This window comes from Haliaeetus albicilla, chromosome 9 (genome assembly GCF_947461875.1).
Source record: "Haliaeetus albicilla chromosome 9, bHalAlb1.1, whole genome shotgun sequence".
Classification (NCBI taxonomy): domain Eukaryota; kingdom Metazoa; phylum Chordata; class Aves; order Accipitriformes; family Accipitridae; genus Haliaeetus; species Haliaeetus albicilla.
Genome location: NC_091491.1, coordinates 5,305,594 through 5,317,789, shown reverse-complemented (window position 1 = coordinate 5,317,789; position 12,196 = coordinate 5,305,594). Strand labels below are relative to the sequence as shown.

Sequence of the window (12,196 nt, the reverse complement as noted above, 5' to 3'; positions counted from 1 at the left end):
GCCACACACCGGGGGTGGGAAGGGGGGGGGAATTGAGAGAGAGAGAGAGAGAGAGAGAGAGAGATTCGGCGGGGGGGCGGGAGGCGGACGGCGCGCCGCGAGGGACAAGATAGCGGCGGTTGCTCCATCGCCTCACGCGCACACACACCGCCCCCACACACACACCCCGCGGCCCCCCCCGGTTCGAGAACATTCGGCGGCGTCGCCTGAGGCAGCGCGCGGCGCTCCCGCCGCCCGCCACCTCCTCCTCGCCCTGAGGAGCTGCAGTGCTGGCGGGCGGCTTATGGCAGCCGCCTTCCCTCAGGGCTGTGTGGGTGAGGGAGGCAGGCGGCGGTGGGGAATCCCCCCGTCCCCGTCCCGCTGCCGCCGGGGCCGTAGCCCCGCGGTGTCACCCCCCGCTCTGCAGTTCTCTGTCACCCCCTGTACGTGTGTCGAGACCGGGCACCTGGGAGCGTGAGCTGGCACCGACATGGCGGGGTGACGGCCCTCCCTGAGCACAGGCAGACGTCAGTCAAGGACACGCTCCAGGTCACGCTGCGGAGGCCTCCTGTTGAGTAACAGCCCTGCTCCTCCGAGAAGAGTTATTTGTGCATCACAGGCTCAAATAGATTTACGGCACCCGGTGTTCATTGATGGTATTAGTAATCTACCATTCCAAGACATGATGAGGCCCTTAAAAGTTTGCCAGGACCTTCAGAAAAACGCTTGAGTGGCATATTTGCTTGGGGGCGGGATAGGTTTTCCTGCTGTGGCAGTGCTGGAGCATTCACACTGAAATTTCCACTGTGTATTGAGCATTTGGGGCTGCTCTGAGCCCTGGGGGCTGCTCTCGGCCAAGGGAGATAGGAGGTGGAACAGCAGCGCAAAATGCTGGGCAGCTTTTCCCCTGGCCAACAGAAGCGGAGATGCCCATAGGATTACCAGGCAGGGGCAGCAAGTTGGGTGGCCGCCACCCCTAAAACCCTGTGGAATGGCACTGTAGGACGGGGCCAGGAAAGTGGCTGCCAGCCCAACACCTCACTTTATTTGCGTGCACCAACATCGCAGTCTGTGGCGATCCGGTATGGATTCCTCTGTAGACCGATCCACAACCCGCATGCCTGACTGCACGTATGTACCTTGTAGGAATAAGCATAGAGGGCAAGATCTGGCAACAGCTCAGGCACCCCATCCCCGTGATCGGTGCTCTAAGCAGTAGGTTAGAATGGACAGACACAAACAAACGCTTATATTTTGAAAAGACCATATAAACTTGACCCCAAAAAACTTGTTTCAGTGCTTTATCTCATCATCTCATTCAAGGGTTTAGTTCCACCACTGGAAATGTTGTTTTCTGGCTGTGCACAGGAACCTCGTGGTCTTTACCTGCAAGATGAAAAAAAGAAATGAAAAATCACCTACTAGGGAAAAAAAAACAACAAGTGAGTTGAATTCACCTGGGCTCCATTCAGCTCCAGGAAGCTTTCGGCAGGCTGGGGATACGCCATTATGTTTGTTCCCCACTGCCTCCACACAGGCGTAGCCAGGACCCTGGGATGGCCGGGGAGAGGGCAGGAGCCGTGCCGTGCCTGGGGCAGGATCTGCTTGTGTCCTGCCATGTTCCCATGGACCCCTCTCTGCTGGGAGAGAAGGTGCGGGCTCATGTTAGCCAGCCAGAACAAGAGCTCGGGTAATTCAGCATGGCTGGGTTTAGCGTGCTGAGTGTTTTTTTGTTTCCCAGGTTCTGCCAAGGCTTAAAGAAGGGGGTTCATTTAGAAGTTGCATGAATAAGCAGCCAAATACTTACAGAGCTGTTTCACTTGATCTTTTGAAGCACTGCAAATAAAGAAACAGTCTTGTTATCTTTTGTATTTCCCGGCCATAGGGATATTTGTATGAATATTTTGCAAGTGTGTAATGCTTTCCACCTTAAAAGTATCTAATATTTGATTCATCTACTGGTAATTCTAGAGCAGGAGGTAGTATGTAGCAGTTCTTTAACAGTGGATAGGAACAGACTACAAAGTAGAATAGAAAAGGTAGAAAAACCCAGAGCATTGCAACAAAACAATACTGGTTTTTTCCTAAGAAACTAGCGCTTTCCATACCTTAAAAATTTTATCTTTTCGAGCCACAATTCCAAAAAGTACTGTGAGTGTAACTACCACAGCAGCAGCAATAACAGCCTCTGTGGGAAAAACAGGTTTTTTATCTGTCAAGAGAGAGAGAGGGGAGGTTGAATACGTGATAGATTAGTACAGTCATATAAACCAGAACATTTCACGGAGCTGCGGAAAGACATAATTCTTTTCCCATGGCTGTCACTGCTGATTTGAACTGTGCCCTCTCTGCTGTCTGCAGACTGACTGTGTGCATTAGTCCCCTGGAAAGAAGGGAGCCAAGCCTGTATTTTAGTGAACTGAAGGAAGAATTGAAACATCGGTCCCTGAAGAAGATCCCCAAGGCACTCTTACGCATGGAAATAAGGTTGTCCAGAAGTATCACTGATACAGCTAACGTTGGTTTCCTCCCTGTTCTGAGAGTGGAGAAATGAGAGGGGCCTGGACACTGGGTGGGAAATGGATGCCTGGTGGGTCACCTCACCTAGCGTCACCTGTCTGAGACCTGAGCATCCAGCCCCAGAAAGGCTTCCACCTCCCTGTTGTCCACAGGGCCATAGTCACTTCTGGAGGACAACTTCTCTTGCCTTATGCAGCTCTTTAGGCATGACAGAATACTATGGTCAGAGTAAGAAGCTTCAAGTAAGACCTAAGGTGCTTTAAACCACACTTGAATTTGCCCTGTCAGCGTGGGATGTGAGACAGTGGGATGAGCCTGCCTCAGGTCACGCTTGCCAAATGCCTTTGAATAACAGGTAGAGCAGGAAAGGCCCTTCCTGGTGCTGTGGTGCCAGGCACAGGTGCAAGGAATGCTCCTTGCTGTCGTTGTGCCCTCAAAAGTTAACGTGGGGAATTTACCACATTGCACTTACACTCCTTAATGGAAATTGATTGCTATCATAATAAAAGAGGATGGAGAGTTATTTGTAAATCTTACTGTTTGGCAGCAGCCTTGTTACCTTCAACTATCAGGTGGAAATCCTTTCTCCCCTCTCCCAAAGCAGATTTCACCACACAGGTGTAGGTCCCGTTGTCAGACTTCTGTACTGTTTTGATAGAGAGCTGAAAGACCTCACTACTCTGGTACAGCTGGTAACGATTTTGCTGTAGGATCAAGGTGTTCTTGTTCTTATACCAAGCTGTTTGGGCTTGAGGGTTGGATTTGGCATTGCAGGTCAGAGTAACATCTTTGTTTTCTTCGATTTGGAGGGACTCTTCTCCAGTCAGCTGGGGAGGAACTGTTCACAGTAATGCAGTTCAACAGGTCATTAATAATGCTGCTCACTATTTAATGCAAAATAAATTCCCTTTACACATCCCTTGTGCACCTTGTTCAGTGGTGTAACACACCACAGTTGTGCAGCCTTTCATGATCCCCGGGAATCAGCAGGGCAATCAGTGGCAGAGACGGCAACTCCTCTGCCCTGACTTGCATCCTTGGGAAAGAATCTAGGTGGAGGCAGGGACATATCCAGAACATCTTCTTACTTAAGGGCCCACCCACTCCCTATAAAAGAGGCATTAGATCAGGCCATAAGCACCACTGTGGAAAGGGAGTGTCTTGTCACGTGAGTTATCACCTCGTAAACGCATTTTTTCTTGGTGAAGACAGCGTACAAGGGTGCAAAACACCCCGCCTTCAGCTAGCGCCCAGACACGGAGGTGCTCAGCCCATTATTTCGTCCCACCCCTGCCATTCTGCACAAATATCCACCACTGCAACTCACACTGGACATCCAGGATCACAGACACCTGGACAGACTTGTCCCGTGCCAGCTTGCATGTGAAGGTGACTCCATTGTCAGACTTGGTGACTGGGGATATGCAGATGTTACTGACGTTCACTTTATTCCCATCTTTCAGATCCACTTTGCCGCCTTCTCGATACCAGAGCAGCTCCTCAGCCTGGCTGCTGTTCTGTACTAGGCAGGAGAGGGAGACGGGAGGGCCAGCCGACGTAGACAGGGAGAAGTCAGCAGCGTGGTTATTCACAGACAACTCCAAACCTGGAAAAGGAGAACGAGGGCACTAAGCATCCTAAGCTGTACCCTTCCTACAAAAGCTGCCCTGCTAGCTTCTCCAGGCCTCGACCTTGGAGGAGGGACTAAGAGTTTCAGGCTTCAGTCTAACAGGTGTTTTCAGGTGGGACACTTTAGTTTTTGAGACAAGAAGTTGTCTTCATCACAAAGCTCCCTTCACAGTTATTTAAAATCAAAGTCGGGATTTTGCAACGGACTGCAAGAATTCCAAAGCCTGATCTGTAATACGAAAAGGTCTGAAAACCAGCAGTGACCATGTAACACACACAGCAAAAGATCATCCCCATCCTGCCAGTCTTGCTCACCCTCTTGCTGCAAATCACAGTTGCAGCATACCTGTGCCCTCTGGTTTTGTGCCCACAGTTTGATACACTGGTTTTTGGTTGGAGCTGAATGCGCTTGGGAATATAAATTAGTTAATCAGCTCCTCAGCCGTACCCTGGCCAGTCTGAGTCCAGCTGTTGGAGAGCTGCAGTTTGTCTAATGTACAAACCTCAGGACATACTAAAAATGAGGAACCAGTACGGGAAATAAATTTTTGTAATGGGCTGAAACTTGCTACTGTAGCCTCCTGTAGTCATAGATTAATGAACTAAAAATACAGCTCAGAATATAAAGGCACTCTAGCCCTGTGAATATAAGAAGTCTGAAGCTCCCTGTCTCTTCCTTGGTGTTCCCAGGTGGCCAAAGCCATCACACTTTTCACTGCTTAGAGCGGGTTTGAAAACGGTGGCCTTGTCATCTCTGTGCAGCTGCTGCAGTAACGTTGGAAAACACTGAAGCTTCCCCATTCCCTTCTCTGCTACTCTCAAAATCAGAGACCAGTTTTCAGACGGTACTCAGGAGATGACCTCCACAACATCTGAAAGCTGGGTTGCTGGTGTGGCACATCACCCCAGCACTGCCCAACCCCGGACAGTTTCGCATGTTGGTGTGATGGGGCTTGGACAAAGCCACGACGGATTTTTTCCATTGCTTACCTGTGACTACGCATGCCAAAAAGCAAACGGCAAGGACAGGCACTTCATAGGGGACGGCGAGGCTGCTTCTCTGTGCCATCTCGGAGGGGCCCAGCTGGTTGGTGTCTGTTGGAGAGGGGTCACAGCGTTGCTGCGTCTGCTCGGGGCTCACGGTATTAATTGCTTGCTGCCCTCAAGACACCCTGGGGAGAGCCCTCGCAGAGGGGGACAGGGTCACCAGGGAATAAATTAAGTCGATTTGTTGCAGGGCCTTTTCCAGTTCAGAGCAGAATCGAAGGAGTTTTATGTCTTTAATCCCTGTTGCATGAGTTCGTTGTCTGCAGTCACCTGTCTATCAGGGGAACCTGTCTCTGGGTTGTGTAGCACCGGACTTACCTTGGGAAGGTCTCTGGAGAGGCTGCTTCTGCTAAGGAAGGCACAGCTCTTTCCCCACCGTATTTATAAGGTCTAAATTTTAATATTTTATGGTAGCTCAGTAAGAAGTGAGTCCATAAAATGGGTTCAAGGCCTCGTTCAATTCCTGGCTTTCTGAGCTCCCAGAACACTGAAGAAAAGTATTTGCTGGGCTCTGCTGGCTGTTTTATGAGACTTGCCGAGGCAATGAGTAACTAATGAGAGACTTCCTGCATCAGCTATAAAGACCTTCAGCCAAAAATAATATCTTTTCCCTCTCAGCTTTCTGGGTGTTCATGACACTGTTTCAAGCCATACGAAGTTTATCCTAGATTACCTTAGAGCAGCAGTAGACTCTAATTTGCCCCTTCCTACCCGAAGCTCTGTCGCCCTGTCCTCCTTTGCCTGGAAAATGAGAAAACGCACGGATTCAGCCTTTGAACTGCATGTTGGCAGAGGAGAGAGCAGAGACACTGTCCTGCTCACTGGTGCGTACACCAGGGTACTCCTGTGGTTAGCTCAGCCCCTGGGCACGCCACAACGTAAAGCGAGGGTCCCCTCCACTGCTGGGACAGCTGTGTGCACAGCTGCATGTCTGCGGAGGTACTGAAGCACTTGGCTACAGAGAAAACAGTGTCTGAAATTGCCTGCTTATACTTCAGAAGGATGGTGGTGACATGGTTGCAAAGGATGGGGTCCTCGCAGCCCCCAGACCGTGTTCTCACCGCTGTCATTGTCCCTGCAGACACAGGGCACGTCACTCGTCAGGAACTAGCTCAGCAGAGCCATAAAGTGCATTTAATGAGCAGGAGGAGCCTGGTACATGTCCTCGGTGTTTTCTTTGCCTGTAGATGCAGTGGCCCCACTCAGCAGCACAGCGGTGGGCAGTGAGGGCTCTCTGTATGCAGAGAGCACACGAGCATACAGCACTATTTATTTGCGGGGCTGTTGCAAACATGGGTCACCTTTGAGTGTTTCTTAGTATGACTTTTTCTGTGTTTGTTGGTTTATCCTTAAAACTAACAGGGAATCATTTTCTGTTAAAAAGTATGTTTACCAAAGTCTCTTAAAGAGACAGTACTCAGGCTGCCTTCTAGAAAACTGCTATTTTAGAAATTACTGTCCAGCCTTTCACTCACTTTTTACCTTCAAACTCAATTTAAGAAATTTTAAGAAATAAATTTAGCTTCTTCCACCATTTTTAGGAAGTTATATGTCCTGTCCTTGTAGCATTCAACTAAATCTTGGCTTACGGTCCAGTAGAAACTTCAATCAAAATGTCCTTCCTAAGAGTAAAGTGATCTTTGTGGTTTGGTATTAAGCTGAGTTGAAATAGAGAGGGAGGCAAAGGAATGGGCTGTGAAACGGCTCATGTGCTCCTGCCAAGACGTGAGCCGAAGGCAGGAGAGTGCAGGGAGGTCTGTGCTCCCTCTGGTCACTGCATTGCAATGATAATCCAGGAGAAGAAGGAGGTGTTTAGAGTAAGTTAGGATGTAAAGAATGAAAGTATGGAGTTTGGGGGTATTTTTTTAGTCTAGAAATGGGAGTAAGGGAAAAGACTATCAGGTAACAGCTGTTCTACAGTGGGTTTGTCATGATGCAAGGCACAGCATCAAGCGGGACTTGGGCAAAATCTGTCCCAGGTTTGCGGCAGGTCTGTGTGACGGGCAGCAAGGTGAGCTCAGGTTCATCTGGTTTACGTTTTTTAAGTGAAGGCAATGGCAGTGTCCTCTTTTGCAATGGGCTTTGAGAGCTGCTGAAGGAAGAGAGACTAGAAAAGCAAGGTGTTACTTGGCCAGAGGCACTGAAAGGCAGGATTTTTAAACTAGATAAGAATTACTTTCGCAATGACTTTTTAAACTTTTCTTTTTATACAGGGCGTAATTATCTTGTGGGTGTCTAATTACTGAGGTCTAGAGTTTTGTGGGTTGCATTATCCACCTTTCCATTACGTTTAGGAGGGACGTAAACCTCATGTTCCAGAATGTAAAGCAGCCACTAATGACTCAGACTGGGCGGAACCTCTTCAGTGAGGCAGAGACTCCGTAACTCTCTACTGCAAAGGATCCAGCCCTGTTGATTGAGGTATTTGGATTGGGCACTGTCGAGGCTGGATTACACAGACCATGGGCCAGAGCCAGAGTAATCCACCACACCGGTTCCTGCTTATCATCCTTATGGCAACACTGGACCAACAAACCCAGAATAAGACTGTTATTAAATATGACTCTGAACAGCCCCAAAGGGAATTAATTAATAAACACCAGTCTATTCCTGGGTGTAATCCAAGCTTTAGAAACCTGAGAAGAGAAGATTTAGAACATGATAGAGATTGGGCAGAAGTTTCTTTTCCACTGGGTCTCTTAACCTCCGACGCCAAACTTCACAGCAGTTTGGGTTCCACTTGGTTATCCTCGGTGCCTGCAGGGGTAGGGGGCACAACTCATAATCCCCTGCATTTTCACTGGCACGTGAGAACTTGATTTATATTCAGCAGTGTTGTGAGGTCTGAAGGTTGGTCTTGGAGTCCGGGGCATAGCAGGATTTCCACAGACGTGTGGAAGCTGGGGATTGTATCTATGGGTTGGTTTGTCAGGCAAACAATGCCTGCAACAAAGCTGTAATCCCGCTCCAGAAAACATGTTTCTGCAACAGTGCCTGAGGCTCTGCTCAAAGGCTGCCCCTGTCTTCCTACTCATTGTGGTTCCCCACTCCTAATCCCTTTTTAATATGTGGTGCTACATATTTTGCAACACTTCCATTGTTGGAGAGTGACTGTAACACCCAAACCCACTGCCTCCGCTTGCCAGATATCTGGGCTGGAAAGCGAGGCTGTCAGGGAATGCTACTTGAACTTACTCAGCACTCCTGTTCTCTCCCACAAAACCTATTTTTCCCAGTTATAAATGTTATGGAGGTGTGACGTGCTCTGATTTCTTAGACTCCCAGCCCATACCCCATATATTTTCCACTGTTGAGATGGACAGATCTCAAGTATTTTTTTCATAGTTTTGTTAATATTTCTATTTTCTGATGGTCCTTATGTAAAAGACCACACACTATGCCACTGAACACAGAGGAACGATAAGTGATCTTTATTCTTGGGAAGGAATAAGAATAGTGAAAGGTGCACTAAACCAGTGAATATTGTGAAACTTTAAAGTAAATTGCTTAGAGGGCATTAAACATTCAAATGACAAGTAAGCATTAACGGACAAACAGACCCTGAGATAAATAAAGCGGAAGAGAAGCCTTCAGGAAGGTGAAGCTCCAGCACAAGTGTTGGGTGCGGATGCCATCTACTGGATACCCACCCACAGGAGCTGGCAGCCGGGAGGGAGGAAAGTCACCTTCTGGGAGCACTGGAAACAGGATGAGATCCCTGTGATCACCACGGCAGAAGCTCAGAGACAGTAAACCCTGCAGAAGGCTAAAGCAATGCCACACTCGTGGACAGGTCTGCTGAAACCTTTGGGCTCAGAGGAGGAGGAGGAGGATGTATTTCTGAGATGGTAATTCCCCTCGTGTTTTTCATCTGCACTGTGGGAAGTCCCCCGGAGAGTCTGTGCTCCTACTGATGCAACAAGGAACCATATCCTGGGCTTTTACTGATATTGCTACACTCATACTTCTCTTTCAGGAATGTGAGTAAATTAGGCTTAGACAACCACAGTAATTGCTTTTAACAATTGCTCCTGGATCTTTTAAACTCTCCCTTTTTGAAGTGAGTGCAAGAAACGGAACCACATTCCAAGAGGGCAAGTCTAACCTTTAATCAAGAGCATCGAGGCACTTGCCAATGTTTTCTGTGCTGTGAAGAAAGCAGCCAGGGACTGTAGAAACTCTTAGGACTGTGCATGAAGGCCCCCCCAAACCGCTGCAGTGCAGTACGCGCAGCTGTCTGTTACCAGCAATCAGCACTGGTCCCCCTCTTTCCTAGCCGCTCTGGGTTACATCCAGCACTGGTGGGTGCCTACAGTCACCAATCTTGACTTAGAAGACTAAAGATAGTACACTAGTGTGGCTGTTGCTATCCTACTCTGAGAAATATGGTCCCAAATAAAAGGAAATGTGAAAGGAACTTGGCAGTAAATTAGCAATACAGGTCCCCTGCAGGAGATAAAAGTGACTTATCTGTATTAAATTCTACTTAAATGTTGGTCCTTGCAGTTTCCTATCTAGGGAGTCCTGTTTAGTAGCTTCCAGCTTTCACACTTAGCAGCGCTCAGGGAAATTAATACTATTAGTCTTTGCTTTGCATCATTCACTCATGAAACTCCATTTTCTACCTGACTGAACCAATTTGCAAGGTGGTCTCCTGCCTCAGCCACGGGTAAGACTATATCGTAGCAGAGATTATCTGCCAGGTTCCCATGGCTTTGTTCTTTTCCTGGACAGAAAACATGCCTCTGCCACTGGCGGGCTGGACTTCAAGGGGTTTTTGTTTCCTCTGGGAAAGAAAAATGACTGAGGATGATGCTAATCCAGGTGCCTGTTTCTTGCCTGATTTAGATGCTCTCTGATGGCCAGTACGGGACATTCCGTAGCAGTGTTCCCAGACCTGCTTCTCTTTCAAGACTGTATTCTGCTGTGGCTGCTCTACAGCCTGAACCTCAGATATTTTTGTCTACCTAGGAACTTTCATCACCAGTGGGATTTCTTGGAAGTGCTCTGCTGGAAAACCAAGTGCTGATTTGATCTTGTAAAGTGCTGCCAAACAATATTAGCAGTTTTAACTTCCCTGCTGTGGCGTCATCCCTCGTTCCCTCTGCGAGGAATCTGCAAAGACTGAGCTGCTCCATCTTTCCAGTTCACGGGGAACCATTTGCTGCCAATCTTCAGGAGGAAACCGCACTCTTTCTCCGTGTCTGGAACCACTGCAGAGAGTGTTGTAAGGCAAAAGCCACAGCCCCTGAGTAACCACCTTCTCGAGTGCCAGGGCTGAAGCTCTCAGCAAGCACGAGCACAGGGCAGAGCTGAGGAGGAAGAGGAGGAGGCTTCTTGCAGGTCGGTCCCTAATCTGCGGACTTGCTCACCCAGGGATCCAGAAGGCAGAGCTCACTTAGGTTGGCCCAAGGAAGTGAGAAGGTTTTGTTGTTAGTGGCTGCTGAGAAAATGAGTGGATGACTCATCAGTCTTCTGCCACATGCTGCTTTTACAATTGGTTTGTTGAAATTCCAGACAACTGGGCTTTTATCAGCTAAAAAGGGAAATGAGCTCAGTTACTTTGTGTAAATCCAGAGCAATTTATTTGTAGACTGAGGACTTAAACCTATGTAACGGTGATCACTTTTGAGACAGCCAAATTCCCTCTTGACGTTCCTTCTCCCTTTTGGTTTAAGAACATCCTGATGACCAAGGTCTTTTGGCTTTTCCAGTTTAATTAGATCTGGGGCATCTTTTTGATGGATAATCCCTGTTCCCTCCTTGTCCCCTCCTAATGACTGTGCAGCGCAGATGAGCCCCAAGAAAGAGAAGCCAATTTACTCTGCTTTTCCTCAGAGCCCTTTGGATGCTGTACCATGCCTGGCTTACACAACAGTTTGCATCATCTGATCTCTCACGCAAAGGATCCCAGAATGGGATGAAAGAGTCATACCACCGATGGTTCCCCTGAAAATGAGTTTTATGTGCTAGACTCGGAGCTTGTGTCTCCAACAGGAAATGCCAGAGCTGGGAAGCAGATGCGTACATGAGATACTAATGAAAAGTTAAATGGGAATCAACAGGAATCTGCTGTCGGAGATGGACGCTTTCAACGTTTTATGGACTGCAACGCAATTTTTGCAGAGTAAGCTATTCTGCTTGTTATTCCTTATCATCTCGCCTGCTTCAAAAAAGGAATTAGCAAAGATCTGAATAGAGGAAACCCCAAAGTACTATTTATATATCTTTTCAGGCACACAGTTCTGCGGTAGCGCGCCATATAGCAACGCGCCATACCAAACATCAAACGGTGTCAAAATGACTTTAATCCCCCGGAGGTCTGGTCTGAGCCGGTAGCGCAGTCAGAGCAGGCCACATGTGCTTCCCTCCAGGAAGACGGGCACCGGGAGCGGCACTTTGGCCCCTGTGAACCGCAGCTCATCGCTTTGCCGAGGCAAGAGGCCACCCCGCTCCTTCCAGCCCCCGCCACGTTTGTGTTTTGCGTTTCTCCGGCTTGGCTTTATCTTTTGGACAGGAGGCTGCTGCAACGGCGTGTTGTGACACCCCTCCGAGGTATGGGGAGTATCGCCATGTGCTGGCGTTTGTCCCCCCCTACGCAATAACTCGGTCTTGGATTATTATTGACGTCTGCTGCACCGGGGAGCCCCGCGGACAGGCTCCGCGCGCCCCTGCCCTGCTCCTGCGGGGGCTTTCGGGAGAGGAAATACTGAGCGCGGAAAGCCAAAGGCCGCTTTTTCCCGAAGGAGGAAGAAAAAAATCACCTCCTCGGGGAGCGCAGGCCAGTTCTCGCCTTCTCCTCCCGCTCCCGGCTCGGCCCCTGAGCGGCCGGGGCCGGGGGGCAGCGCGGGCCACGGCAGCGGCGCGGCCCGCAGGGGGCGCCGCAGTGCTCCCCGGCGCCCCACCGCATCGTGACGCAGCGCTCCCTACCGCATCTCATTGGCCCCTCACCGCCTCGCCCTAGCGGCTCCTCCCCCCTCCGCCGCCGCTCATTGGCGGGTGGCGGAAGGAGCGCCCGCCC

At 49.3% G+C, this 12,196-nt stretch overlaps 1 protein-coding gene across 1 annotated transcript; it reads right to left on the bottom strand.

Annotated features, from left to right (window-relative positions):
- Positions 1-1,266: 1,266 nt before the first annotated feature.
- Positions 1,267-5,944, bottom strand: TMIGD1 (transmembrane and immunoglobulin domain containing 1). Its single transcript, XM_009917353.2, has 7 exons — positions 5,494-5,944; positions 5,119-5,223; positions 3,827-4,105; positions 3,059-3,337; positions 2,088-2,191; positions 1,787-1,815; positions 1,267-1,365 (listed from the first exon to the last, which is right to left on the bottom strand). Exons 2-7 carry the CDS (start codon positions 5,195-5,197, stop codon positions 1,362-1,364), a joined length of 774 nt encoding a protein of 257 aa, XP_009915655.2. The 5' UTR covers positions 5,198-5,223; positions 5,494-5,944; the 3' UTR covers positions 1,267-1,361.
- Positions 5,945-12,196: the final 6,252 nt, after the last annotated feature.